Source organism: Oncorhynchus clarkii, chromosome 29, assembly GCF_045791955.1.
Source record: "Oncorhynchus clarkii lewisi isolate Uvic-CL-2024 chromosome 29, UVic_Ocla_1.0, whole genome shotgun sequence".
Taxonomy (NCBI): Eukaryota; Metazoa; Chordata; class Actinopteri; order Salmoniformes; family Salmonidae; genus Oncorhynchus; species Oncorhynchus clarkii.
In genome coordinates, this window is record NC_092175.1 from 47,284,486 (window position 1) to 47,312,485 (window position 28,000).

The 28,000-nt window shown below is 45.0% G+C and overlaps 1 protein-coding gene across 5 annotated transcripts; it reads right to left on the reverse strand.

Annotated features, from left to right (window-relative positions):
* Positions 1-14: 14 nt before the first annotated feature.
* Positions 15-28,000, reverse strand: LOC139387892 (baculoviral IAP repeat containing 2). Of its 5 annotated transcripts, none has more exons than XR_011629230.1 (17): positions 27,695-27,838; positions 27,249-27,353; positions 25,600-26,374; positions 20,748-20,862; positions 20,154-20,319; positions 18,925-19,034; positions 16,517-16,691; positions 13,491-13,776; positions 12,850-12,949; positions 10,270-10,348; positions 9,427-9,475; positions 8,713-8,825; positions 6,881-7,010; positions 5,055-5,153; positions 4,310-4,559; positions 2,790-2,831; positions 15-280 (listed from the first exon to the last, which is right to left on the reverse strand). XR_011629230.1 is itself a non-coding variant. In XM_071134229.1 (17 exons), the coding sequence occupies exons 3-17, from the start codon at positions 25,691-25,693 to the stop codon at positions 87-89; spliced, it is 1,905 nt and encodes a 634-aa protein (XP_070990330.1). In that variant the 5' UTR covers positions 25,694-26,374; positions 27,249-27,353; positions 27,695-28,000; the 3' UTR covers positions 15-86. The 5 variants fall into 5 exon arrangements, 4 of the variants coding, with proteins under 4 accessions (XP_070990330.1, XP_070990331.1, XP_070990329.1 ...); XM_071134229.1 differs by having other exon boundaries at positions 4,310-4,462; positions 27,695-28,000; XM_071134230.1 differs by having other exon boundaries at positions 4,310-4,462; positions 20,748-20,820.

Here is a 28,000-nt window from a genome sequence, read left to right on the forward strand (position 1 = left end):
GAAAAGAATAACACTTGATTTATATTTATTTTATTTCACAAATGGTACAGATCTACCAGCGCCTAACATCAAGCCTGGTTCGTCTTCTAGGAGAGGAAGGTTCGGACGGTGCCCTTGACCAGTCCTCTGCAGATGGGACATTTCCTCAGAGAGGGAGCACACTCCTTACAGACCACCAGGTGACCACACGGGATGAAGACAATGTTCACCTCCTTGTCCATACACACCTTACAGGTCCGCTCCTCCTGCAGGCGCCGTAGCTGCTCCTCCATCGGCAGGTCTGGAGGGGAGGAGGGGGGAGGAAGAGGAGGAGAGTGGGGGAAGGGAGATGGAGTGGGAAGAATAGAGATGCAAAGTGAAAAACAACAGTAAACAGGAAGGGAAAGAGGATGCCTCAGCAGTTCAACTGAAATGTGTCTTCCTGAATCAGAGGTGCAGGGGGCCATAATCAACGTCATCGGCGCCCAGGGAACAGTTGTTGTTGGCTAACTGCCTTGCTCAAAGGCAAAACGGCAGCGTTTTCCACCTTGCTGGCTTGGGGATTTGAATGATGCAGCGCTCCCCTTGGGGCCGTCAGAGATGCAGCGCTCCCCTTGGGGCCGTCAGAGATGCAGCGCTCCCCTTGGGGCCGTCACGAGATGCAGCGCTCCCCTTGGGGCCGTCACGAGATGCAGCGCTCCCCTTGGGGCCGTCACGAGATGCAGCGCTCCCCTTGGGGCCGTCACGAGATGCAGCGCTCCCCTTGGGGCCGTCAGAGATGCAGCGCTCCCCTTGGGGCCGTCAGAGATGCAGCGCTCCCCTTGGGGCCGTCACGAGATGCAGCGCTCCCCTTGGGGCCGTCACGAGATGCAGCGCTCCCCTTGGGGCCGTCAGAGATGCAGCGCTCCCCTTGGGGCCGTCACGAGATGCAGCGCTCCCCTTGGGGCCGTCAGAGATGCAGCGCTCCCCTTGGGGCCGTCAGAGATGCAGCGCTCCCCTTGGGGCCGTCAGAGATGCAGCGCTCCCCTTGGGGCCGTCACGAGATGCAGCGCTCCCCTTGGGGCCGTCACGAGATGCAGCGCTCCCCTTGGGGCCGTCAGAGATGCAGGGCTCCCCTTGGGGCCGTCAGTGATGAACCTACCTGTTTTTGCTTCGTCATTATGGGGTAAGCATGTGTACCACATTTTGTTACAATACGAATATCGTTGACTGATTTAAATGCCAGCCCACGTGAATACATATTGGTCAATAAAAGCCATGTCGTTTTAGGTACTAGTCTGGGAAGTATTGCGTTGAGAGACCATTGTCCATAGATGCCGCAGATCATTAATTCGGTGCCAGATGAGTAGTGTTGTCATTCTAAATGCCGTTGAATCCTTCTTGGTGGACCCGAGGAAAACGTGTTCCTTGTGAAGAGAGGGTCCTATGTGCTGATTTTCACGACTTTGGATCAAACGGGGTTAGGGGCGTCACCTTTCAAAGTTAGCATTTTCAACTGATGGTTATAGCGCCACCATCTGGAAAATCAGTGTAATTTTCTAAATGACAGATCTCTATGGCAAACGCATCTCTCACCCTTGTTTCAAAAATCGGGCCAGTGCTGTCTGACATGTAGCGTGTGATGAGCATACAAACAGACAGAGACAAATCCACACAAACACCAAGTCACACCACCAAACACCGACTGACACATGGTAACGTACACACCGCTCTCTTACTAGTGCAGGGTAGAGCGAGGTAATGAGGCCTCAGAACCACCCACTCAATCACCGCTGACAGCCAATAGCAGCTCTCAGGAGATTAAACCCCTCCCATAGGATGACACTTCTGACCCCGCCCATCCATCCCAGTTCCAAGGCCTCATTCCACAGGCCAGCAGGTATCTAAGCCAAAGCTACAAGCAGAAAAAAGCCCTGTATGTAGAGATGTGTGTGTGTGTGTGTCTATAGCCAGGCAGTGTGTGTGTCTATAGCCAGGCAGTGTGTGTGTGTGTGTGTCTATAGCCAGGCAGTGTGTGTGTGTGTGTGTCTATAGCCAGGCAGTGTGTGTGTGTGTGTCTATAGCCAGGCAGTGTGTGTGTGTGTATGTGTCTATAGCCAGGCCGTGTGTGTGTGTGTATGTGTCTATAGCCAGGCCGTGTGTGTGTATAGCCAGGCAGTGTGTGTGTGTGTGTGTCTATAGCCAGGCAGTGTGTGTGTATGTGTGTGTCTATAGCCAGGCAGTGTGTGTGTGTGTGTGTATAGCCAGGCAGTGTGTGTGTATAGCCAGGCAGTGTGTGTGTGTATAGCCAGGCAGTGTGTGTGTGTGTGTGTGTGTGTATAGCCAGGCAGTGTGTGTGTGTGTGTGTAGCCAGGCAGTGTGTGTGTGTGTGTGTGTGTGTGTCTATAGCCAGGCAGTGTGTGTGTGTGTTTGTGTCTATAGCCAGGGTGTGTGTCTATAGCCAGGCAGTGTGTGTGTTTGTGTCTATAGCCAGGCAGTGTGTGTGTGTGTGTGTGTGTGTGTGTCTATAGCCAGGCAGTGTGTGTGTGTGTGTCTATAGCCAGGCAGTGTGTGTGTGTGTGTGTGTCTATAGCCAGGCAGTGTGTGTGTGTGTGTCTATAGCCAGGCAGTGTGTGTGTGTGTGTGTCTATAGCCAGGCAGTGTGTGTGTGTGTGTGTGTCTATAGCCAGGCAGTGTGTGTGTGTGTGTCTATAGCCAGGCAGTGTGTGTGTGTGTGTGTCTATAGCCAGGCAGTGTGTGTGTCTATAGCCAGGCAGTGTGTGTGTCTATAGCCAGGCAGTGTGTGTGTATATATATATATATATATCTACCTGAGAGATCTTGACTTGGTGATGAGGCTTCATTTGCCTGGGCTGAAAGGGTCAATGAGAACAAGAATTAAACATAAGTTTGAAATTAAACTGAACTGAACTGGGTGAAGTGGGACTAACTAGACTGAACTGGGTGAAGTGGGACTAACTAGACTGAACTGGGTGAAGTGGGACTAACTAGACTGAACTGGGTGAAGTGGGACTAACTAGACTGAACTGGGTGAAGTGGGACTAACTAGACTGAACTGGGTGAAGTGGGACTAACTAGACTGGGTGAAGTGGGACTAACTAGACTGGGTGAAGTGGGACTAACTAGACTGAACTGGGTGAAGTGAGACTAACTGAACTGAACTGGGTGAAGTGGGACTAACTAGACTGAACTGGGTGAAGTGGGACTAACTGAACTGAGTGAAGTGGGACTAACTAGACTGAACTGAGTGAAGTGGGACTAACTAGACTGAACTGGGTGAAGTGGGACTAACTGAACTGGGACTAACTGAACTGGGTGAAGTGGGACTAACTAGACTGAACTGGGTGAAGTGGTACTAACTGAACTGGGACTAACTGAACTGGGTGAAGTGGGACTAACTGAACTGAGCTGCGTGAAGTGGGACTAACTAGACTGAACTGAGCTGTGTGAAGTGGGACTAACTAGACTGAACTGAGCTGAGTGAATTGGGACTAACTAGACTGAACTGAGCTGCGTGAAGTGGGACTAACTAGACTGAACTGAGCTGAGTGAATTGGGACTAACTGGACTGAACTGAGCTGTGTGAATTGGGACTAACTAGACTGAACTGAGCTGTGTGAAGTGGGACTAACTGAGCTGGGTGAAGTGGGACTAACTGAACTGAGCTGGGTGAAGTGGGACTAACTGAACTGAGCTGGGCTGCAAGAAGTGGGACTAACTAGATTATACTTTATAACTCAGGCTCAGCATGGCCCTGAGCTGTAAAATAACCTTTATATACAAGGATGGGTCAATCTGATGGTTTAGTAGGCTGACCTAGATCAGTTGTGTGCCTGACCCCTGATCTACCCACCAATCATTCCCACAGACAAGCTCAGAACGATACAACACATCCCACCATCCTTCCCAAACCTGGAAGGCTGGAGCTGCACACCCCATGACAAGGGGTTAAAGAGCTGAGGATTCCAAAACTAGGGGTTAAGGAGCTGAGGATTCCAAAACTAGGGGTTAAGGAGCTGAGGATTCCAAAACTAGGGGTTGAGAGCAGAAGGGACTAGGGGTTAGGGAGCTAGGCATTAGGAAACTAGGGCTTAGGGAGCTAGGGGTCTTAGGAAATTGAGGATTAGGAGCAGAATAGAGCTAGGGAGTAAAGGGACTAGAAGTTAGGGAGCTAGCAGTTAGGGAGCTAGGAAGTAAAGGGACTAGGAGTTAGGGGACTAGGGCGAGCCACAGTGAGGGATGTTCAAGGTGAAGTCTCTAGCAGGTTAGGGTAAGGGGAAAAGAAGTTAGGGTGTGAGGTAAGAGTTGAAAGGTCAGAAGTAAGGTTTACCCATAAGGTCTCTGAGCAGGTAGACATCGTTCTTCTGGATCCAGTTCCTGAAGACCTCAGCTGCTGCGTTCCCTTTAGTCAAGACCAAGTCTATCAGTTTGGCTGTCTGCTGCTGAGAGGACTGGCCCTGTAGACCACTGTATTCCTCTCCACCTGAAGAAACAGGGGTCAGAGGTCAGCACCAAATCTATCAGTCTGGCTGTCTGCTGCTGAGAGGACTGGCCCTGTAGACCACTGTATTCCTCTCCACCTGAAGAGACAGGGGGTTAGAGGTCAGCTGCTGGCCCTGTAGACCACTGTATTCCTCTCCACCTAGGAGGTCAGGGGGTTAGAGGTCGGCTGCTGGGAGGACTGGCCCTGGAGACCACTGTATTCCTCTCCACCTGAAGAGACAGGGGTCAGAACCAAGTCTGGCTGTCTGCTGCTGGGAGGACTGGCCCTGGAGACCACTGTACTCTTCACCTACTGTAGAGGTATCATAACACCAATATAGTACTGTAGTAGTAGCTAGTAGTTCAACATGTAGTAGTATATTTGTAATAATATAAAGATGGGCGCTCCAGGACCGACTAAACATTAATATTGTAGTAGTAGCAGCTTGTAGTATATACCATGTATTAGTAACATACTGATGAACCTCCTCAGGGAACAGAACGTCAAGACAGACTCAACACTCTTCACAACATAAATAATAATATAATATTCGTTAGTACTGTAGTAGTATTTCAGTAGTGTGAAGACGTACTGATGACATTCTGCTCTCGGAGGTGCTCCAGGACAGACTCAACACTCTTCAGGCGCAGGACCAACGCTGCCTGGTGTCTCTTCAGGAACGAATTACCATCTGGAGAGACAGGGGAGAGAGCGTTGGGAGAGGGAGAGAGCGTTGGGAGAGGGAGAGAGCGTTGGCATTCGATTCAGTTGGAGTCTGGCACCAGAACCTTATTAACTGGGCCAAGCCAGAGGACAACAACTTCTCCCTCAACGTCAGCAAGACAAAGGAGCTGATCGTGGACTACAGGAAACGGAGGGCAAGAGGACAAGTACATTAGTGTCTAGTTTGAGAAACAGACACCTCACAAGTCCTCAACCGGCAGCTTCATTAAATAGTACCCGCAAAACACCAGTCTCAACGTCAACAGTGAAGAGGCGACTCTGGGATGCCGGCCTTCTAGGCAGAGTTGTCAAGACAAAGCCACATCTCAGACTGGCCAATAAATAGAAAAGATTAGGATGGGCAAAGGAAAACCCGTTTTGCGGGTCCTATTTAATGAAGCTGCCAGTTGAGGACTTGTGAGGCGGCTGTTTCTCAAACTAGACACTCTAATGTACTTGTCCTCTTGCTCAGTTGTGCACCGGGGCTTCCCAATCCTCTTTCTATTCTGGTTAGGGACAGTTTACACTCTTCTGTGAAGGGAGTAGTACATAGCGTTGTACGAGATCTTCAGTTTCTTGGCAATTTCTTGCATGGAATAGCCTTCATGTCTCAGAACAAGAATAGACTGACGAGTTTCAGAAGAAAGGTCTTTGTTTCTGGCCATTTTGAGCCTGTAATCGAACCCACAAATGCTGATGCTCCAGATTCTCAACTAGTCTAAAGAAGGCCAGTTTTATTGCTGCTTTAATCAGCACAACAGTTTTCAGCTTTGCTAAAAATGATTGCAAAAGGGTTTTCTAATGATGAATTAGCCTTTTAAAATGATAAACTTTATATTAGCTAACACAACGTGCCATTGAAACACAGGCGTGATGGTTGCTGATAATGGGCCTCTGTACGCCTATGTAGATATTCCATTAGAAATCAGATGTTTCCAGCTACAATAGTCATTTACAACATTAACAATGTCTACACTGTATTTCTGAATGATGATATTTTAATGGACCAAAAACAGGGAAACTTCTAAGTGACACCAAACTTTTGACCGGTACTGTACATACCTCATACCCCTGCACGTTGACTTGGTGCTCCGTGTGTATATAGAGCCAAGTTATCGTTACTCGTTGTGTATTTATTCAGCTCTTGGTATCCACCCGCTGTGTAAGCATATGACTAATACAATTTGATTTGAACCCTAGAAACAGACGTCTGCTGTACCAGAAGCCATCTCCTCGGTCAGCATCTCCCCTCCTCTACCTCATATCAGCTGTACCAGAAGCCATCTCCTCGGTCAGCATCTCCCCTCCTCTACCTCATATCAGCTGTACCAGAAGCCATCTCCTCGGTCAGCATCTCCCCTCCTCTACCTCATATCAGCTGTACCAGAAGCCATCTCCTCGGTCAGCATCTCCCCTCCTCTACCTCATATCAGCTGTACCAGAAGCCATCTCCTCGGTCAGCATCTCTCCTCCTCTACCTCATAATAGCTGTACCACAAGCCATCTCCTCGGTCAGCATCTCCCCTCCCTCCCATCAGCCGTACAAGCCATCTCCTCGGTCAGCATCTCCCCTCCCATCAGCCGTACCAGAAGCTATCTCCTCGGTCAGCATCTCCCCTCCCTCCCTCCCATCAGCCGTACCACAAGCCATCTCCTCGGTCAGCATCTCCCCTCCCTCCCTCCCATCAGCCGTACCAGAAGCCATCTCCTCGGTCAGCATCTCTTTCTCCTCCTCTCTCTTTTGGTCCTCGGCAGACAGCAGGTCTGAGACCAGTTCCTGGACCGTCTTGTAGTTCTCTCCGATGGTCAGGATCTTACTCTGGACCTGTAGATTAGACACACAAGACTGTGAGTCCCTCTGCTTAAAACCTCTTGATGTTAGGGGGCAGTATTTTCATTTTTGGAAAAATGAAAAAAATGAAAAGGCTTTGGATAGAAAACACTAACGTTTCCAGAACTGATGTTGCAGGCGAAAGCCTGAGAAAAATCCAATCTGGAAGTGCACCAGGTTTTGAAAGCGCTGCGTTCCAATGCGTCCCTATTGAGCTGTGAATGTGCCATCAACCAGATTACGCTTTCTCCGTATTCCCCAAGGTGTCTACAGCATTGTGACGTAGTTTTACACATTTCTGTTGAAGAATAGCCGTAGGCGGCCACATTGCGGCTCCGAGAGAGATTCTCGCGTAAAATACAGAGGTAGCCATTACTCCAATCGGTCCTACTGAAAAACGAATTGTCCCGACGGATATATTATCGAATAGATATTAGAAAAACACCTTGAGGATGGATTCTAAACAACGTTTACCATGTTTCTGTCGATATTATGGAGCTAATTTGGAATATTTTTCGGCGTTGTGGTGACCGCAATTTCCGGGCGATTTCTCAGCCAAACGTGAAGAACAAACGGAGCTATTTCGCCTACAAAAATAATATTTTGGGAAAAAATGAACTTTGGCTGTCTACCTGGGAGTCTCGTGAGTGAAAACATCTGAAGTTCATCAAAGGTAAACTATTTAATTTTATTGCTTTTCTGATTTCCGTGACCAAGCTTCCTGCTGCTAGCTGGACATAATGCTATGCTAGGCTATCGATAAACTTACACAAATGCTTGTCTAGCGTTGGCTGTAAAGCATATTTTGAAAATCTGAGATGACAGGGAGATTAACAAAAGGCTAAGCTGTGTTCCAATATATTTCACTTGTGATTTTCATGAATAGGAATATTTCCGTTGCGTTATGCTAATTAGTGTCAGATGATGACAACGGTCCCGTTCACGGGATGAGGTATCACTACAGATTAATGGAAATATACACTGAACAATGATATAAAAACGCAACATGCAACAATTTCAATGATTCTACTGAGTTACAGTTCATATGAGGAAATCAGTCAATTGAAATACACTCATTAGGTCCTAATCTATGGATTTCACATGACTGGGAATACAGATATGCATCTGTTGGTCACGGATACCGTAAAAAACAAAATGGCCTCACAACGGGCCTCAGGGTCTCATCACAGTATTTCAGTGCATTCAAATTGCCATCGATAAAATGCCGTCGTGCTCGTTGTCTGTACCTTATGCCTGCCCATACCATTACCCCACCATGGGCCACTCTGGTCACAACGTTGACATCAGCAAACCGCTCGCCCACATGACGCCATACATGTGGTCTGCGGTTATGAGGTCAGTTGGACAAGCTGCCAAATTCTCTAAAACGATGTTGGAGGCGGCTTATGGTAGAGAAATTAACATTAAATTCTCTGGCAACAGCTCTGATGGACATTCCTGCAGTCAGCATGCCAATTGCACGCTCCCTCAAAACTTGAGACTTCGTGGCATTGTGTTGTGTGACAAAACTGCACACCTGTCAGGTGGATGGATTATTTTGTTAAAGGACAAATGCTCACTAACAGGGATGTAAACAAATTTGTGCATAGAATTTGAGAGATATACGCTTTCTGTGTGTATGGGAGAGAAAAAAAATGAGTCACTCAGCGTCATGGAATATAATTAGATTATGTACCGTCTGCTTGACCAGGCCTCGCTCAAATCCCATCTCTAGAGCCGACACAACCACCGGAGTGTTCATCATCACTGCATCTTCCGACCGCTCCTCACCTGGACCCAGGTTCACCACTAGAGGGGGAGGGGTGAGCGAGAGAGGTAGGGAGGGAGGGAGAGAGGAGGAGGGAGGGAGGGAAGAGAGAGAGAAACTGTTAGCGTTATGGTTGCTGCTATGGAAACCGGTAGTTCCCTTTCAGTGGGTCACTCGTTACAACACAGCTATGGAGAGTGTATCTCGACCACCCCATAATGAAGAGCTCTAAAATCATCACGCCTGACAAGCCCAATGAAAGGTACTGGAAGCCCTGCTTTCTCCAGGCAATAAAACCGAGGCTCGGGTTAATTCCCGCAATTCTTCCGCTCTTCACCTCGCTGAGCAGAACGATTCACACATTTGAATGAAACTGTCAAGCGTTGCTACAACAGTGTGTTCTTCATCTCTGGATGTTGTCAGAGTTTAGTCTGTTTTCCTACAACACCTAGTTATTATTCTGCCTGTTTAGTTAACTTGCTATAAGTAAGATGGTAAAGTCAGGTGTTCAGTTAATTAGCTGTAAACACACAGCAGCTACTATATTAAAAAAAATACAATAATAAATTAATATATTATTAGAATTGTTTTGTTATATATTGTCAAGACACCAAGTGTCCAAATACTTTAATTGTTACTCACTTGGTGGGTCCACAAACTCCCTGGAGATGCTGTCCCCATTGGTCAGGAGCTGTAGGGGGAGGAGCCAGGAGAGTTAACTTCCTGTTTCGACTGATGTTCAGATCAGTCAGATGATGGATCTTTATTCACATCACAATGTTCTACCAGACACCTAATCAATACACACCTAATCAATATATGATTGTATAAACAGGTCATTGATGTTAGGTGTGAATACGGTGTATAGACAGGTCATTGATGTTAGGTGTGAATACGGTGTATAGACAGGTCATTGATGTTAGGTGTGAATACGGTGTATAGACAGGTCATTGATGTTAGGTGTGAATACGGTGTATAGACAGGTCATTGATGTTAGGGTGTGAATACGGTGTATAGACAGGTCATTGATGTTAGGGTGTGAATACGGTGTATAGACAGGTCATTGATGTTAGGTGTGCATACGGTGTATAGACAGGTCATTGATGTTAGGTGTGAATACGGTGTATAGACAGGTCATTGATGTTAGGGTGTGAATACGGTGTATAGACAGGTCATTGATGTTAGGGTGTGAATACGGTGTATAGACAGGTCATTGATGTTAGGTGTGCATACGGTGTATAGACAGGTCATTGATGTTAGGGTGTGAATACGGTGTATAGACAGGTCATTGATGTTAGGTGTGCATACGGTGTATAGACAGGTCATTGATGTTAGGGTGTGAATACGGTGTATAGACAGGTCATTGATGTTAGGGTGTGAATACGGTGTATAGACAGGTCATTGATGTTAGGTGTGCATACGGTGTATAGACAGGTCATTGATGTTAGGGTGTGAATACGGTGTATAGACAGAAGCAGGTGTTACCTGTTCAAAGAGCCGAGGGAAGCGAGCCTGGATCTGATGGACAAACTCCTGACCTTTCTCCTGGAGCAGGTACTGACACCTAGAGGTTAACATATACTGACAGGTTACCATAGTCACATTAATATATACTGACAGGTTACCATAGTCAGTAATATATACTGACAGGTTACCAGTCACAGTAATATATACTGACAGGTTACCATAGTCAGTAATATATACTGACAGGTTACCATAGTCAGTAATATATACTGACAGGTTACCAGTCACAGTAATATATACTGACAGGTTACCATAGTCACAGTAATATATACTGACAGGTTACCATAGTCAGTAATATATACTGACAGGTTACCACAGTCACAGTAATATATACTGACAGGTTACCATAGTCAGTAATATATACTGACAGGTTACCATAGTCACAGTAATATATACTGACAGGTTACCATAGTCAGTAATATATACTGACAGGTTACCATAGTCACAGTAATATATACTGACAGGTTACCATAGTCAGTAATATATACTGACAGGTTACCAGTCACAGTAATATATACTGACAGGTTACCACAGTCACAGTAATATATACTGACAGGTTACCACAGTCACAGTAATATATACTGACAGGTTACCACAGTCACAGTAATATATACTGACAGGTTACCACAGTCACAGTAATATATACTGACAGGTTACCACAGTCACAGTAATATATACTGACAGGTTACCACAGTCACAGTAATATATACTGACAGGTTACCACAGTCACAGTAATATATACTGACAGGTTACCACAGTCACAGTAATATATACTGACAGGTTACCATAGTCAGTAATATATACTGACAGGTTACCAGTCACAGTAATATATACTGACAGGTTACCACAGTCACAGTAATATATACTGACAGGTTACCATAGTCACAGTAATATATACTGACAGGTTACCACAGTCACAGTAATATATACTGACAGGTTACCAGTCACAGTAATATATACTGACAGGTTACCATAGTCACAGTAATATATACTGACAGGTTACCATAGTCACAGTAATATATACTGACAGGTTACCATAGTCAGTAATATATACTGACAGGTTACCAGTCACAGTAATATATACTGACAGGTTACCATAGTCACAGTAATATATACTGACAGGTTACCATAGTCACAGTAATATATACTGACAGGTTACCATAGTCACAGTAATATATACTGACAGGTTACCATAGTCACAGTAATATATACTGACAGGTTACCATAGTCAGTAATATATACTGACAGGTTACCATAGTCACAGTAATATATATACTGACAGGTTACCACAGTCACAGTAATATATATACTGACAGGTTACCACAGTCACAGTAAAATATACTGGCAGGTTATCATAGTCACAGTAATATATACTGGCAGGTTACCATAGTCACATTAATACACAGACATTGCAGTAATCCAGTCTGAAGGTGATGAGTGAGTTGACCAGTTCAGAGAGCTGACTACTGGCTCGGTCTAGTACTATTTGTTGACCAGTTCAGAGAGCTGACTACTGGCTCGGTCTAGTACTATTTGTTGACCAGTTCAGAGAGCTGACTACTGGCTCGGTCCAGTACTATTTGTTGACCAGTTCAGAGAGCTGACTACTGGCTCGGTCCAGTACTATTTGTTGACCAGTTCAGAGAGCTGACTACTGGCTCGGTCTAGTACTATTTGTTGACCAGTTCAGAGAGCTGACTACTGGCTCGGTCTAGTACTATTTGTTGACCAGTTCAGAGAGCTGACTACTGGCTCGGTCCAGTACCATTTGTTGACCAGTTCAGAGAGCTGACTACTGGCTCGGTCCAGTACTATTTGTTGACCAGTTCAGAGAGCTGACTACTGGCTCGGTGCAGTACTATTTGTTGACCAGTTCAGAGAGCTGACTACTGGCTCGGTCCAGTACTATTTGTTGACCAGTTCAGAGAGCTGACTACTGGCTCGGTCCAGTACTATTTGTTGACCAGTTCAGAGAGCTGACTACTGGCTCGGTCTAGTACTATTTGTTGACCAGTTCAGAGAGCTGACTACTGGCTCGGTCTAGTACTATTTGTTGACCAGTTCAGAGAGCTGACTACTGGCTCGGTCTAGTACTATTTGTTGACCAGTTCAGAGAGCTGACTACTGGCTCGGTCTAGTACTATTTGTTGACCAGTTCAGAGAGCTGACTACTGGCTCGGTCTAGTACTATTTGTTGACCAGTTCAGAGAGCTGACTACTGGCTCGGTCTAGTACTATTTGTTGACCAGTTCAGAGAGCTGACTACTGGCTCGGTCTAGTACTATTTGTTGACCAGTTCAGAGAGCTGACTACTGGCTCGGTCTAGTACTATTTGTTGACCAGTTCAGAGAGCTGACTACTGGCTCGGTCTAGTACTATTTGTTGACCAGTTCAGAGAGCTGACTACTGGCTCGGTCTAGTACTATTTGTTGACCAGTTCAGAGAGCTGACTACTGGCTCGGTCCAGTACTATTTTCCAGTTGTTCAATCAGCTTGTCACTAACACACATGTAATCTGGCAACGCTGTAAGGGGTGGTTACCTAGGGAACCATTTGGCGTGCTCCACCCAGGGGTCGTCACCTGACTCCCAGCACCTCAGACCCCCGTCACAGCAGAAACACTTCACGTCATCATTACGCCCTGCAACAAACACACACACACACATCATCATTACGCCCTGCAACACACACACACACACACACATCATTACGCCCTGCAACACATACACACACACATCATTACGCCCTGCAACACACACACACACATCATCATCATCATTACGCCCTGCAACACACACACACCATCATCATTACGCCCTGCAACACACACAAACACCATCACCACGCCCTGCATCACCACGCCCTGCAACACACACAAACACCATCACCACGCCCTGCATCACCACGCCCTGCAACACACACAAACACCATCACCACGCCCTGCATCACCACGCCCTGCAACACACACACAGGGTCAGATTAGGAGGTACTGCTAAATGTTTGGATAAAGCCCAGGGGAACAGCAGGAGCTCCAAGGTTCCTCCGATCACAGGAACAGTGTCTATGGGGATACTAACAGGGAATTTTTCTTGCCAATGACTTACCTGTTAAACAAAAACAAGTATAAACTACATGTTAACTAAATGTTATATTGGAATACAGATGCTGAGTCTTTCTCTCACCGACGTAGTAGAACCCTGCTTTGGCCAGCTGGTCAGGGCGCACGGGGATACGTATGGGCCAGTGGACGAAGGTCAGCAACCTCTCCTCACGCTGCTGCATGGCTGGGTTAGACACGTTACTGAGACCTGGGGGGCTGGAGACAGGGGCCCCGGGGGGCACTCCTACACCTCTAGCCCCGCCCGCCATGGACACGTTGTCGGCCCGGTCTCCTCTGACGAAGTGACAGTTGGGGTAATGTCTCTGGTGCTCCGACACGGCCCGGTCTCCTGGCTCCCAGTTACTGAGCTAGAGACACACAGAGAGGAAAAAGATTAAATCAATCATATCTCTCGCTCTCTGGACAAAGTGACCAGGAAGGTTTTCATCTACCCGCCTTTTGAGAAACGTAACAGACCCATATGCATTAGGGTGTCCACCCACGGTGCTCAGAATGACAGAAATCACATTAACAGAACATTTAGATTATGGTAATTCATATTAACAGACCATTTAGATTATGGTGATTCACATTAACAGAACATTTAGAATATGCTAATTCACATTAACAGAACATTTAGAAACCGAGTACAGTAGCTTCTGTGAATTTATTAGGATTGTCCACTGTGTCACAAGAACAAAATGTCAAAACCAGAGTTGTTACTTCTCTTTATCTAGTTTCGGTCTGACTCAGACCCAGCCTGCAATCACACTCTCACAACAGCCAGAGCTTAACACAATGACTAATATAGACGCTTGTGCAACGTATAGTGGCAGAGTTTTCAGATACATAGCAAGTGTCTTATTATAAGGCCTATAGCAAGTGTCTTATTATAAGGCCTATAGCAAGTGTCTTATTATAAGGCCTGCAGCAAAACATATGAATCTTAAGGTCCCCTTAATCAATAATGGGGAGGGTCTTTGGGACCCTCCCCCTACAGGAGGAATGGGCCAAAATTCACCCAACTTATTGTAGGAAGCTTGTGGAAGGCTACCTGAAACATTTGACCCAAGTTAAACAATTTTAAAAGGCAATGCTACCAAATACTAATTGAGTGTATGTAAACTTCTGACCCACTGGGAAAGAAATAAAAGCTGAAATAAATCACTCTCAACGATTATTCTGACATTTCACTTTCTTAAAATAAAGTGGTGATCCTAACTGACCTAAAACAGGGAATTTTTACCAGGATTAAGCTGTCAGGAATTGTGAAAAACTCAGTTTAAAAGTATTTGGCTAAGGTGTATGTAAACTTCCGACTTCAACTGTATGTATGTTTGTATATATATATTTTAAATGACAAAGATGCAATCTCCCTTAAAATGTTTTTGAAAAAGCTGTTACACAGCAACTCACTGCCTTTCTGAAGGCAAATAATCAATACGAAATGCTCCAATCTGGTTTTAGACCATCATAGTACAAGAGGCTGCATTTGTAAAGGTGGTACATTTACTTTTAATGGTGTCAGACCAAGGCTCTACGTCTGCACTTTTGCGCCAAGAACTTAGTACCACTTTTGACACCATCGATCATCACATTGGAGAGATTGGAAACCCATATTGGTCTATGAGGACAAGTCCTTGCTTGGTTTGGATCTTATCTGTCGGAAACACATCAGTTAATCTCTGTTTGTCCTCTGACAAATCAATGGTACGTTTCGATATTCCTCAAGGCTCCGTTTTAGGACCACTATTGTTTTCACTATATATTCTACCTCTTGGTGATGTCAACTTTCACTGCTGTGCAGGCGACACACATTTCAATGAAACATGGTGAATCCCCAAAATGGACTAACCTGGAAGCCTCTGTTTCAGACATGAGGAAGTGGATGTTATGCTTTTAAACTCGGACAAAACAGAGATGCTTGTTCTAGGTCCCAAGAAACAAAGAGATCTTCTGTTGAATCTGACAATTAATCTGGATGGTTGTACAGTCGTCTCAAATAAAACTGTGAAGGACCTCGGCGTTACTCTGGACCCTGATCTCTCTTTTGAAGAACATATCAAGACTGTTTCAAGGACAGCTTTTTTCCATCTTCGTAACGTTGAACAAAAAAAAATGACACTAATCTAAAAACGATGCAGAAAAATGTATCCGTGCTTTTGTCACTTCTAGGTTAGACTACTGCAATGCTTTACTCTCCAGCTACCCGGATAAAGCACTAAATAAACTGCATTTAGTGCTAAAAAAGGTTGCTAGAATCCTGACTAGAACCAAAAGACTTGATCATATTACTCCAGTGCTAGCCTCCCTACACTGGCTTCCTGTTAAGGCAAGGGCTGATTCAAGGTTTTACTGCTAACCTACAAAGCATTACATGGGCTTGCTCCTACCTATCTCTCTGATTTGGTCCTGCCGTACATACCTACACGTACGCTACGGTCACAAGACGCAGGCCTCCTAATTGTCCCTAGAATTCCTAAGCAAACAGCTGGAGGCAGGGCTTTCTCCTATAGAGCTCCATTTTATGGAATAGGCTGTGATTCGATGATAAATTAACAGGCACCGCATTGATTATATGCCACGCAGGACAAGCTAGTTAACCTAGTAATATCATCAACCAAGTGTAGTTAACTAGTGATAATGTGAAGATTGATTGTTCTTTATAAGTTTAATGCTAGCTAGTGGCTCATTGCACCCTCAAGGTAATTTTGAAGCTGCACTCGCGTAACAGGTGGTCAGCCTGCCACGCAGTTTCCGCGTGGATTATAATGTAATCATAACAATTACCGATTGTTGTGAAATCGGCCCTAATTAATCAGCCATGCCGATTAATCGGTCGACCTCCAATTTTGACCCCCCCTTTGTTCAGGGACACATTATTCCATTTCCGATAGTCACATGTCTGTGGAACTTGTTCAGTTTATGTCTCAGTCATTGAATCTTATGTTCATACAAATATTTACACTTGTTAAGTTTGCTGAAAATAAACGCAGTTGACAGTGAGAGGACGTTTCTTTTTTTTTGCTGAGTTTATATAATTAGTACTTTAAGTGGCTGTGGAACTGCTAACAGACTAACATGTAAAATGTAGCAGTAGTATAGTACCTGTCCTCCACAGGTGAAGCAGGCCACGCGGTCTCCCTGTCCCAGGTAATAGAATCCAGCCTTAGCCAGCTCAGAGGGGGTGATGATGGACAGGATCCAGGAGTGGAAGGAGTCCAGACGGTCCTGCTCTCTCCTCATACTGGGGTTGTGACAGGTAGGGGGTCTCTGGTGGGACCTACAGACACATCATCAGATATAGTGGGCCGTACAACTATGGCTGACCCTGTAAAACAACACATTACACCGTGGTCCTCCTTCTACATTATTATTAAAACCCCACTTTAAATATTCAACTTCTTAGTAGGTTGCTGAAGGCGAAGCGCAACTCTGGATTTCAATAGTAGGGGATTGATTGATGCTCAATGTTAATTCCAAATCTCCCTTCCACCATATCTAAGCCAAAATGACACCAATGTCAAGGAAACTTTGTAAGTCAACTTGATTGGAGATACACAACCCACTCCCTGCCTCGTCATGAGCCATCCGGCCATTACCGAGAACCACATACCAGAGTTCTTACCTGGTCGTTAGCATTAGGAAAAAAAATACAATTTCTTGCAAAAACATAGCTCAATATCTCGGATAACAACGAGACTACAGAGTTCTGAAAGTGAACATTACACTTGCCACCTTTTTCAGACAACCACAACTCAATGTTGACAATATATCCTACCTAGCTACAGTACATTCTTCCATAAAGCATAGCTAGCTAGCTAAGTAAAGTTAATTGTCAACACCAAACTTTTGGAAACCGCCACGCTGCTAATTTCTAATACATACAACGCTCATCTAGTTAGTTACTCCACCATGATACAGTCAAACTGGCGAGATTAGGTACGTCTGTGCAGCCAGATGTCAGTTTCTGCACAAACACTGCTAGCTAACCTACATTTCCTCAACCAAGACCAGCCTCTCACAACACAGTTGGCCCTGTTGAATCTAAACCCGGCCAATGCACATGCAAGTAGTGCATCGACTATGCATTGCAGTGTAATTATCTAGATCACCATGTTGCTGTTCGAGCATCAAGACCAAATTCCAGCCCTTACCTTAAGATGCATTCATTCAGAACACCCAACTCATGCCATTTTAATCCAAATCTGCGATGACTGATAAACAGTTCCTTTTCAGTGTGTTCCCAAAAATCTGAACCCTTACCCAGTTAGCAAAATTACGCTTAAAATATATATTTTTCAGACGTTAAAGTTAGGTTCATTTTCAGTTCTGTATGTATGTTAAAAATACTCAACCAGAATAAATTCAACATGAAACATTTCAAAGATTTTATTGAGTTAGAGCTCATAATTTTCAAATTCTTGAAATTTTCCAGATTGACTGACCTTCATGTCTTAAAGTAATGATGGACTGTCTTTTCTCTTTACTTATTTTGAGCTGTTCTTGCCATAATATGAACTTGGTCTTTCTGTATAACCCCCTTACCTTATCACAGCACCGTTTGGCTCAAACGTGTTAAGAAATTCCACAAATGAACATTTAACAAGGCACACCTGTTAATTGAAATGCATTCCAGGTGACTACCTCATGAAGCTGGTTGAGAGAATGCCAAGAGTGTGCAAAGCTGTCATCAAGGCAAAGGTTGGCTACTTTGAAGAACCTCAAATATATTTTGATTTGTTTAACACTTTTTTTGGTTACTACATCACCCGGGGCTCCCGAGTGGTGCAGTGGTCTAAGGCACTGCATCTCAGTACTACAGCTTACCAGTCTAGATCCACGAATACAGCCTACCAGTCTAGAACCACGAATACAGCCTACCAGTCTAGAACCACGAATACAGCCTACCAGTCTAGAACCACAAATACAGCCTACCAGTCTAGAACCACGAATACAGCCTACCAGTCTAGAACCACAAATACAGCCTACCAGTCTAGAACCACAAATACAGCCTATCAGTCTAGAACCACGAATACAGCTTACCAGTCTAGAACCACGAATACAGCTTACCAGTCTAGAACCATGAATACAGCCTACCTGTCTAGAACCATGAACACAGCCTACATGTCTAGAACCATGAATACAGCCTACCCGTCTAGAACCACGAATACAGCCTACCAGTCTAGAACCATGAATGTGCTACACAGAACTTCATTGCCTACTAGCAGTCACATGCAATAGCAGCGGTACGACCATAATCTGCATTGCAAATTTTTTGCTTATCGTTTAAATATTTGTTTTGGCTTAAAAGTTATGAAAAATTGTTAATTTGTCGCATCCCTAGTTATTAGTCTCATGTATTAAAGTAGTTATTTAATATTTCTCTTGTAACATCTACAGAAAGGTTTCAAAGAATATTTGACAAAAAAATGTTTAAATAAATGTTTGCAGCCAGCCAATAGGAGCGTAGAAACAGCCAATAGGAGCGTAGAAACAGCCAATAGGAGCCTTACATGTCCTCTACTTCTCGGGAGCTCAGTGGGCCAGAGGGGGGTGAGACACTGGGCTGTTCACAGGACACCGGGGCAGAGACGGGGAGGGGTGCTGGGCCAGGTCCTGACACCTAGGAGAGATAACACACGTTATTAGACATCACCCCCACCATCATCACCACAACGCTCATTATAACCCCCACCATCATCATCACAACGATCATTATAACCCCCACCATCACCACCACGATCATTATAACTCTCACCATCACCACAACGATCATTATAACCCCCACCATCACCACCACCACAACGATCATAACCCCCACCATCACCACCACCACAATGATCATTATAACCCCCATCACCACCACAACGATCATTATAACCCCCACCATCACCACCACCACAACGATCATTATAACCCCCATCACCACCACAACGATCATTATAACCCCCACCATCACCACCACCACAACGATCATTATAACCCCCATCACCACCACAACGATCATTATAACCCCCACCATCACCACCACAACTATCATTATAACCCCCACCACAACTATCTTTATAACCCCCACCACCACAACTATCATTATAACCCCCACCATCACCGCCCCAACTATCATTATAACCCCCACCACCATCACCCCAACTATCATTATAACCCCCACCCCAACTATCATTATAACCCCCACCATCACCGCCCCAACTATCATTAACCCCCACCACCATCACCCCAACTATCATTATAACCCCCACCATCACCGCCCCAACTATCTTTATAACCCCCACCACAACTATCATTATAACTCCCACCACCACAACTATCATTATAACCCCCACCATCATCACCACAAGAATCATTATAACCCCCACCATCATCACCACAAGAATCATTATAACCCCCACCACCATCACCACAAGGATCATTATAACCCCCACCACCACAAGGATCATTATAACCCCCACCACCACCACCACAAGGATCATTATAACCCCCACCACCACAACGATCATTATAACCCCCACCACCACCACAAGGATCCTTATAACCCCCACCACCACAAAAACCATCATCATCACCACAAGGATCATTATAACCCCCACCACCATCACCCCAACGATCATTATAACCCCCACCACCATCACCCCAACGATCATTATAACCCCCACCACCATCATCACCACAAGGATCATTATAACCCCCACCACCATCACCCCCATCATCACCACAAGGATCTCACCGGTATGACGTGCGTGTTGCATAGCGGAGAGAAGGCGCTGTAAGAAGAGGAGAGGAGGTTGGCAGTAGAGGGTAGACTCTGGATGAAGGCGCAAGAAGGAGACATCTGTCTGTGTCTCTCGGTAGGACAGTCACCTGTCTGCCATCCCTCCGTCGTCACGTTACACCTGGAGCAGCAACATATCAATTAGATGTCACGTTACACCTGGAGCAGGAACATATCACGTTACACCTGGAGCAGCAACATATCAATTAGATGTCACGTTACACCTGGAGCAGGAACATATCAATTAGATGTCACGTTACACCTGGAGCAGGAACATATCACGTTACACCTGGAGCAGCAACATATCAATTAGATGTCACGTTACACCTGGAGCAGCAACATATCAATTAGATGTCACGTTACACCTGGAGCAGGAACATATCAATTAGATGTCACGTTACACCTGGAGCAGGAACATATCAATTAGATGTCACGTTACACCTGGAGCAGCAACATATCAATTAGATGTCACGTTACACCTGGAGCAGGAACATATCAATTAGAAACACTGCACCCTGTCTCCAACACCAGTATAGAACCATCACCCACCTGAAACACTGCACCCTGTCTCCAACACCAGTATAGAACCATCCTGCCCTGGCCAGGGTGCGCTCTGTTACCGCTGCAGTCGGGAAGAGGGCAAAGGTCGAGATGCGGAACAGCTCTGAGGAGAAAATAATAAACCACAACTTTATAAGGTGCATGTCTGTAAGGTGAGTGTGTGTACAGCGTGTCTGTAAGGTGAGTGTGTGTACAGTGTGTGGTACACTATACAGTGTATAATAACATTAGAGGTCAGGTGGTACACTATACAGTGTATAATAACAGAGGTCAGGTGGTACACTATACAGTGTATAGAGGTCAGGTGGTACACTATACAGTGTATAGAGGTCAGGTGGTACACTATACAGTATATAGAGGTCAGGTGGTACACTATACAGTATATAGAGGTCAGGTGGTACACTATACAGTGTATAGAGGTCAGGTGGTACACTATACAGTGTATAGAGGTCAGGTGGTACACTATACAGTATATAGAGGTCAGGTGGTACACTATACAGTATATAGAGGTCAGGTGGTACACTATACAGTGCATTTGGAAAGTATTCAGACCCCTTGATTTTTTTCCACGTTGTTACGTTACAACCTTATTCTAAAATGTATTCAATTCAAATGTTTTCCTCATCAATCTACACACAATACCCCATAATGACATCACAATACCCCATAATGACATCACAATACCCCATAATGACATCACAATACCCCATAATGACAAAGTGGACGCAGGTTAATATTTTTTTGCACATTTATTAACAATAAAAACCAGAAATACCTTATTCAGACCCTTTACTATGAGAATCTAAATTGAGCTCAAGTGCATCCTGTTTCCATTGATCATCCTTGAGATGTTTCTACAACTTGATTGGAGTCCACCTACGGTAAATGAAATTGATTGGACATGATTTGGAAAGGCACACACCTGTCTATTTAAGGTCCCACAGTTGACAGTTCATGTCAGAGCAAAAACCAAGCCATGAGGACGAAGGAATTCCTCTGAGACAGGATTGTGTTGAGGCACAGATCTGGGGAAGGGTATCAAAACATTTCGGCAGCATTGAAGGTCCAAGAACACAGTGGCCTCCATCATTATTTAATGGAAGAAGTTTGGAACCACCAAGATTCTTCCAAGAGCTGGCTGCTCGGCCAAACTGAGCAATCAAGGGAGAAGGGCCATGGTCAGGGAGGTGACCAAGAACCCCGATGGTCACTGACAGAGCTCCAGAGTATCTCTGCAGAGACAGGAGAACCTTCCAGAAGGACAACCATCTCTGCAGCACTCGACCAATCAGGTCTTTATGGTAGAATGGCCAGACGGAAGCCACTCCTCAGTAAAAGGCACATGACAGCCTGCTGGGACTTTGCCAAAAGGACCTAAAGACTCTCAGACCACGAGAAACAAGATTCAATCTGATGAAACCAATATCGAATGGTTTGGCTTGAATGCCAAGCGTCACGTCTGGAGGAAACCAGGCACCATTCCCTACGGTGAAGCATGGTGGTGGCAGCATCATACTGTGGGGATGGTTTTCAGTGACTTGGAGACGAGTCATGATCGAGGGACAGACGAACAGAGCAAAGTACAGAGAGATCCTTGAGGGGAAGAGAGCTCAGGACATCAGACTGGGGTGAAGGTTCATCTTCCAACAGGACAAGGACCCTAAGCACACTGCCAAGACAACACAGGAGTGGCGTCGGGAAAAGTCTCAATGTCCTTGATAAGCCGAACCAGAGCCCGGACTTGAACCCGATCTAACATCTCTGAGACCTGAAAATAACACTCCCCATCCAACGTGACAGAGCTTGAGAGGATCTGCAGAGAAGAATGGGAGAAACTCCCCAAATACAGGTGTGCCAAGCTTGTAGAGTTATACCCAAGAAGACTGGAGGCTGTAATCGCTGCCAAAGGTGCTTCAACAAAGTACTGAGTAAAGGGTCTGAATACTTATGGAACTGTGTTCAGCTTATTTTAATTTTTTGCAATCATTTCTAAAAACTTGTTTTTGCTTTGTTATTATGAGGTATTGTGTTGATTGTTTTTCCCCCTTAAATCAATGTAATACATTATAGAATAAGGCTGTAACACAACAAAATGTGGAAAAAGGTGAAAGGGTCTGAATACTTTCCGAATGCACTGTACATACAAAAACTGTGGACACCCCATTAGTGGATTTAGTTATTTCAGCCACACCCATTGCTGACAGGTGTAGAAAATCGAGCACCGTGCCATGCAATCTCCATAGACAAACATTGGCAGGAAAATGGACTTACGGAAGAGCTCAGTGACATTTAACGTGGCACCGTCATAGGATGCCACCTTTTCAACAAGTCAGTTCATCAAATTTCTGCCCTGCTAGAGCTGCCCCAGTCAACTGTAAGTGCTGTTATTGTGAAGTGGAAATGTCTAGGAGCAACAACGGCTTAACAGCGAAATGGTAGGCCACACAAGCTCACAGAACGGGACCGCCGAGTGCTGAAGCGTGTAAAAATCGTCTGTCCTCAGTTGCAACACTCACTACTTAGTTCCAAACTGTCTCTGAAAGCAACGTCAGCACAAGAACTGTTCGTCGGGAGCTTCACGAAAATGGGTTTCCATGGCAGAGCAGCCGAATAAAAGCCTAAGATCACCACACGAAATGCCAAGCATCGGGTGGAGTGGTGTAAAGCTCGCCGCCATTGGACTCTGGAGCAGTTGAAATGCATTCTCTGGAGTGATGAATCTCGCTTCACGATCTGGTTGTCCAGCGGAAGAGTCTGGGTTTGGCGGATGCCAAGGGAACGCTACCTGCCCCAATGTATAGTGCCAACTGTAAAGTTTGGTGGAGGAGGAATAATGGTCTGGGGCTGTTTTTCATGGTTCAGGCTAGACCTCTTAGTTCCAGCGAAGGGAAATCTTAACACTACAGCATACAATGACATTCTAGACGATATTGTGCTTACAACTTTGTGGCAACAGTTTCCTGTTTCAGCATGACAATGCTCCCTTGCACAAAGCAAGGTCTATACAGAAATGGGTTGTGAAGATCGGAGATCGGTGTGGAAGAACTTGATTGGCCTGCACAGAGCCCTGACCTCAGCACCATCGAACACCTTTGGGATGAATTGGAACGCTGACTGTGAGCCAGGCCTAATCGCCCAACATCAGTTTCCGACCTCACTAACGCTCGTGGCTGAATGGAAGCAAGTCCCCGCAGCAATGTTCCAACATCTAGTGGAAAGCCTCCCTGAAGAGTGGAGGCTGTTATAGCAGCAAAGGGGGACCAACTCCATATTAATGACTTCCCAGAAGAGTGGAGGCTGTTATAGCAGCAAAGGGGGGACCAACTCCATATTAATGACTTCCCAGAAGAGTGGAGGCTGTTATAGCAGCAAAGGGGGGACCAACTCCATATTAAAGCCTTCCCAGAAGAGTGGAGGCTGTTGCAGCAGCAGAGGGGGGACCAACTCCATATTAATGACTTCCCGGAAGAGTGGAGGCTGTTACAGCAGCAGAGGGGGGACCAACTCCATATTAATGACTTCCCAGGAGAGTGGAGGCTGTTACAGCAGCAGAGGGGGGACCAACTCCATATTAATGACTTCCCGGGAGAGTGGAGGCTGTTACAGCAGCAGAGGGGGGACCAACTCCATATTAATGACTTCCCAGAAGAGTGGATGCTGTTATAGCAGCAATGTTCCAACATCTAGTGGAAAGCCTTCCCAGAAGAGAGGAGGCTGTTATAGCAGCAATGTTCCAACATCTAGTGGAAAGCCTTCCCAGAAGAGAGGAGGCTGTTATAGCAGCAATGTTCCAACATCTAGTGGAAAGCCTTCCCAGAAGAGTGGAGGCTGTTACAGCAGCAATGGGTTGACCAACTCCATATTAATGTCCATGACCTTGGAATGACATGTTCAACTAACAGGTGTCCACATACTTTGTGTCATTTTTTGCGACCCGGGTCTTTTTTGTTGTCTTCAAATGTTTGTTTGTATTATTTTTAAGAAAAGGTACAGTACACAAAACAGGTACACCTAGACAGAGAAAACAAAGGTGACGAACAAGACTAACAGTTCCCATCCCACCCACAGGAATTCCCCAAGCCAAAATTAGATTAGTGGTTCACAATAGCAGTCTTTTGACAGAGTCATACGGTGATGAGAACAAATATATGTTTCTTTCACTCGTGCGTCATACAGATATTTCCATGTTTCTAATGTCCATGGATGATAGCAGCAACTGCTGTCTGCTTCAAAAGAATGAGGCGCCTGCCAACGTTAATCCAGCCAGACAATTTGTATTTTACTTTATTTAAAATAGGCAAGTCAGTTAAGAACAAATTCTTATTTACAATGACGGCCTACCTGACGACCGAGGTCAGCCTGCAGGCGCCCGGTCCGCCACAAGGAGTCGCTAGATCGCAATGAGCCAAGTAATGCCCCCCCCCCCCCGGCCAAAACCTCCCTTCACCCGGACGACGCTGGGCAAATTGTGCGCCACCCTTTGGGACTCCCGATCACGGCCAGGGATCGAACCAGGGTCTGTAGTGAAGCCTCTAACACTGCAATATAGTGCCTTAGACCGCTGCGCTATTCCCTAGTCCATGCTGATGACAAGCATACCCATAACATGATGCAGCCACCACAATGCTTGAAAATATGAAGCGGTACTCAGTGATGTGTTGTTGGATTTGCCCCAAAACATAACGCTTTGTATTCAGGACATAAACACGCATGTTTTGGAATATATTTATTCTGTACAGGATTCCTTGTGTCTAACGTGTTTGTGTCTGTGTGAGGCCTACCTGAGTAGTTGTCATACTGCAATATGTGTCTAACGTGTCTGTGTCTGTGTGAGGCCTACCTGAGGAGTTGTTATACTGCAGGTCAACTGGGGCGCCGTTTCGACACAGACCAATGAGGAACGGGCTCTTCTGGAGATGGACTAGGGTGTCCATTTACAAATAGGGTAGACAGTCTAGATATTGACAGCCTAGAATCTAGATATACAGCTATTAGAGTCTAGATTTAGCTTCTAGATGGAGTTTTTTGATGAAGAGTTTGTAGAATTAGAGAAAAGGAAGGGCCATTCTCCTCAGGGAGAGAGGGATGAGTAACCCAGGGCAGGGGGAACACACACACACACACACGTGATTGATGGAAACAGTATGCGTTTCCCGTCATCTCACACATCAGCCTGGAAATAAAACTGAAGGTTTCAGAACTGATCTGACTAACAACCTACAGAAGAGAAACTGCCAACCTTGTGTCATAATAGTATATCACAATATGCCAGAACACCTTATAATAAAATATGATATGCCATTTAGCAGATTATTTTATAAGAAGTAATTAGTCAGTCGTGTCTGAGCCACAGAGAAGTGTCTGTCTGCCTGTAACCACCAGACTAGGCCACACCACTCTGTCCACTTGGTGAATATGGACAGAACACACACACACACACACACAGCCCTGGGTATGGCTGGTCAACCCTCTCCCCCTGAATGGAACAACCCTCCTGGGGTTGTTTACGTCTCCATGGCAGCAGAGATTAACCAGACAAAGAAATGTATCTGTCTGAGAGGGTTTAATGGGAGAGTAAAAGTTGTCCTCCTTTACTGCAGAAATGTTGATAACACCTGTAGGGGAGACAGAAATATCACATTAGTAGAATGTTATAGTAGTAGTATTTATTAGGATCAACAATTAGCTGGTGCAGAGGCAGCGTCTACTCTTCCTGGGTCCAAATTACAGCTAAATTACATACAGCTAATTCCATATTTAGACAACAGCAGGTGTGGCGGCTTGTAGGGGAGAGACAGAGGAACATCGCATTAATACTATGTGTCCTACTGGTTGATTTTCCCTGTAATAAATGCATTACATCGCTACGTGGTTAAACATATTCAGACAACAGCTGGTGTGGCAGGTTCAGCACTTCCTGCTTTTGAATTGGGAGGAAATGAATAGACAAAGGACACATATAAGCTACACAGTGACTATTTTATCATACCAGTTATGTAGTGTTTCCCTCAGATCACGTTTAAAATGTTGCCTACACGCACACACCGCGTATATTTTAAAATATGTTGACTTGCTACAGTGGTAGTCAGCTAGTTAGGTTAAAATGGCATTGTATGGAGCACGAAGTCATATTGCTTAATTTCCCCTCCAGTACAACTTGTATCTGCTGTGATTTCACATTTTAAATGTGGTGCACAAACATGTATCAAATTGTCTGAGATGGTGAAACTTTTTTTTAAACGAGCTAGCTAACGTTAGCGGGTGTTGTCTGTGTAGCTAAATGGCGTCAGAACATTGTTGTTATCCATAACTGCTAACTAAGTAGCTACGTGGTTACAGGGGATAATATGTAAATATTACAGTCAACAGAAGCAGAAGGGGAACCCTGGTTAAATAAGGTCTGTTAAGTCCCTGTCCTCCTGTCATTAGACCAGTGACTCACCCTCCAGGAAGAAATATCTCGGATCAAAGGCGAGTCTGTACAAATACCTCAGAAAGTCGTCACTTCCGTTCCGGTAAATGTGACCACGACGTTGTTGTTTTTTACCCGAGAAGAAACCAAGTAGTTATAGAAATTCCACTGTCTATAGTCCTCTATGTAGAAAGAAAGATCAATGTGATCAAGTATTAGTTATCATTATAATTACATTTCATAGCAAAACAAAATAACATAACAAATGTAATATTTCCTTGTATAATAATATCACGTGTTTTTGACCATAATTAATTACAAGATCAAACAACATTTTCATTTTCAATAAGTTATACACACCAAGTTGTTTAAAATGTACAGTAGGCGAGGTTACAACATCCATTATAGGAAATGTATGCTTGTCCGTGAATGGACACTGTCGGTTTTAATTTAGATCACATGATCGATCATTTTATGGTGTGAATATGAACATGACAACAGAGTAATAAAATGCTTAACTTACTTTTGAGTTTTCAGTTTTCAGGCAGATCACAGGGAGGAAGTAGAACTAAACTAACAGCAGCCTAACCAGAAAGACTACAGACCACACGTGGAACCTTTTATCTATGCTTATGACTCGACTCGCCTACACACAAGGGGAATTACCAGTATTATTTGCACCGTACCTTGTGGGTGGTTTAGTCAAATATGGTGTGAATGTGTTATAGTGTAACATCTGCAACGTTAACGCATGATACTTTTGATCGATGTTACCCTCATAGACAACGGCCAGTTCACCTGTTGATGTTTTCCCAGTGGTGCAAAAAGT

Excerpts from the sequence above, each read along its gene's own strand:
- LOC139387892 (XM_071134229.1), bottom strand. The coding sequence starts at position 25,693 with ATGGACACCCTAGTCCATCTCCAGAAGAGCCCGTTCCTCATTGGTCTG. Across the intron at positions 9,476-10,269 it reads TCCCTCGGCTCTTTGAACAG|CTCCTGACCAATGGGGACAG; the intron begins GTAACACCTGCT and ends CTCCCCCTACAG. Across the intron at positions 2,832-4,309 it reads CCTGCTCAGAGACCTTATGG|CCCAGGCAAATGAAGCCTCA; the intron begins GTAAACCTTACT and ends TGACCCTTTCAG.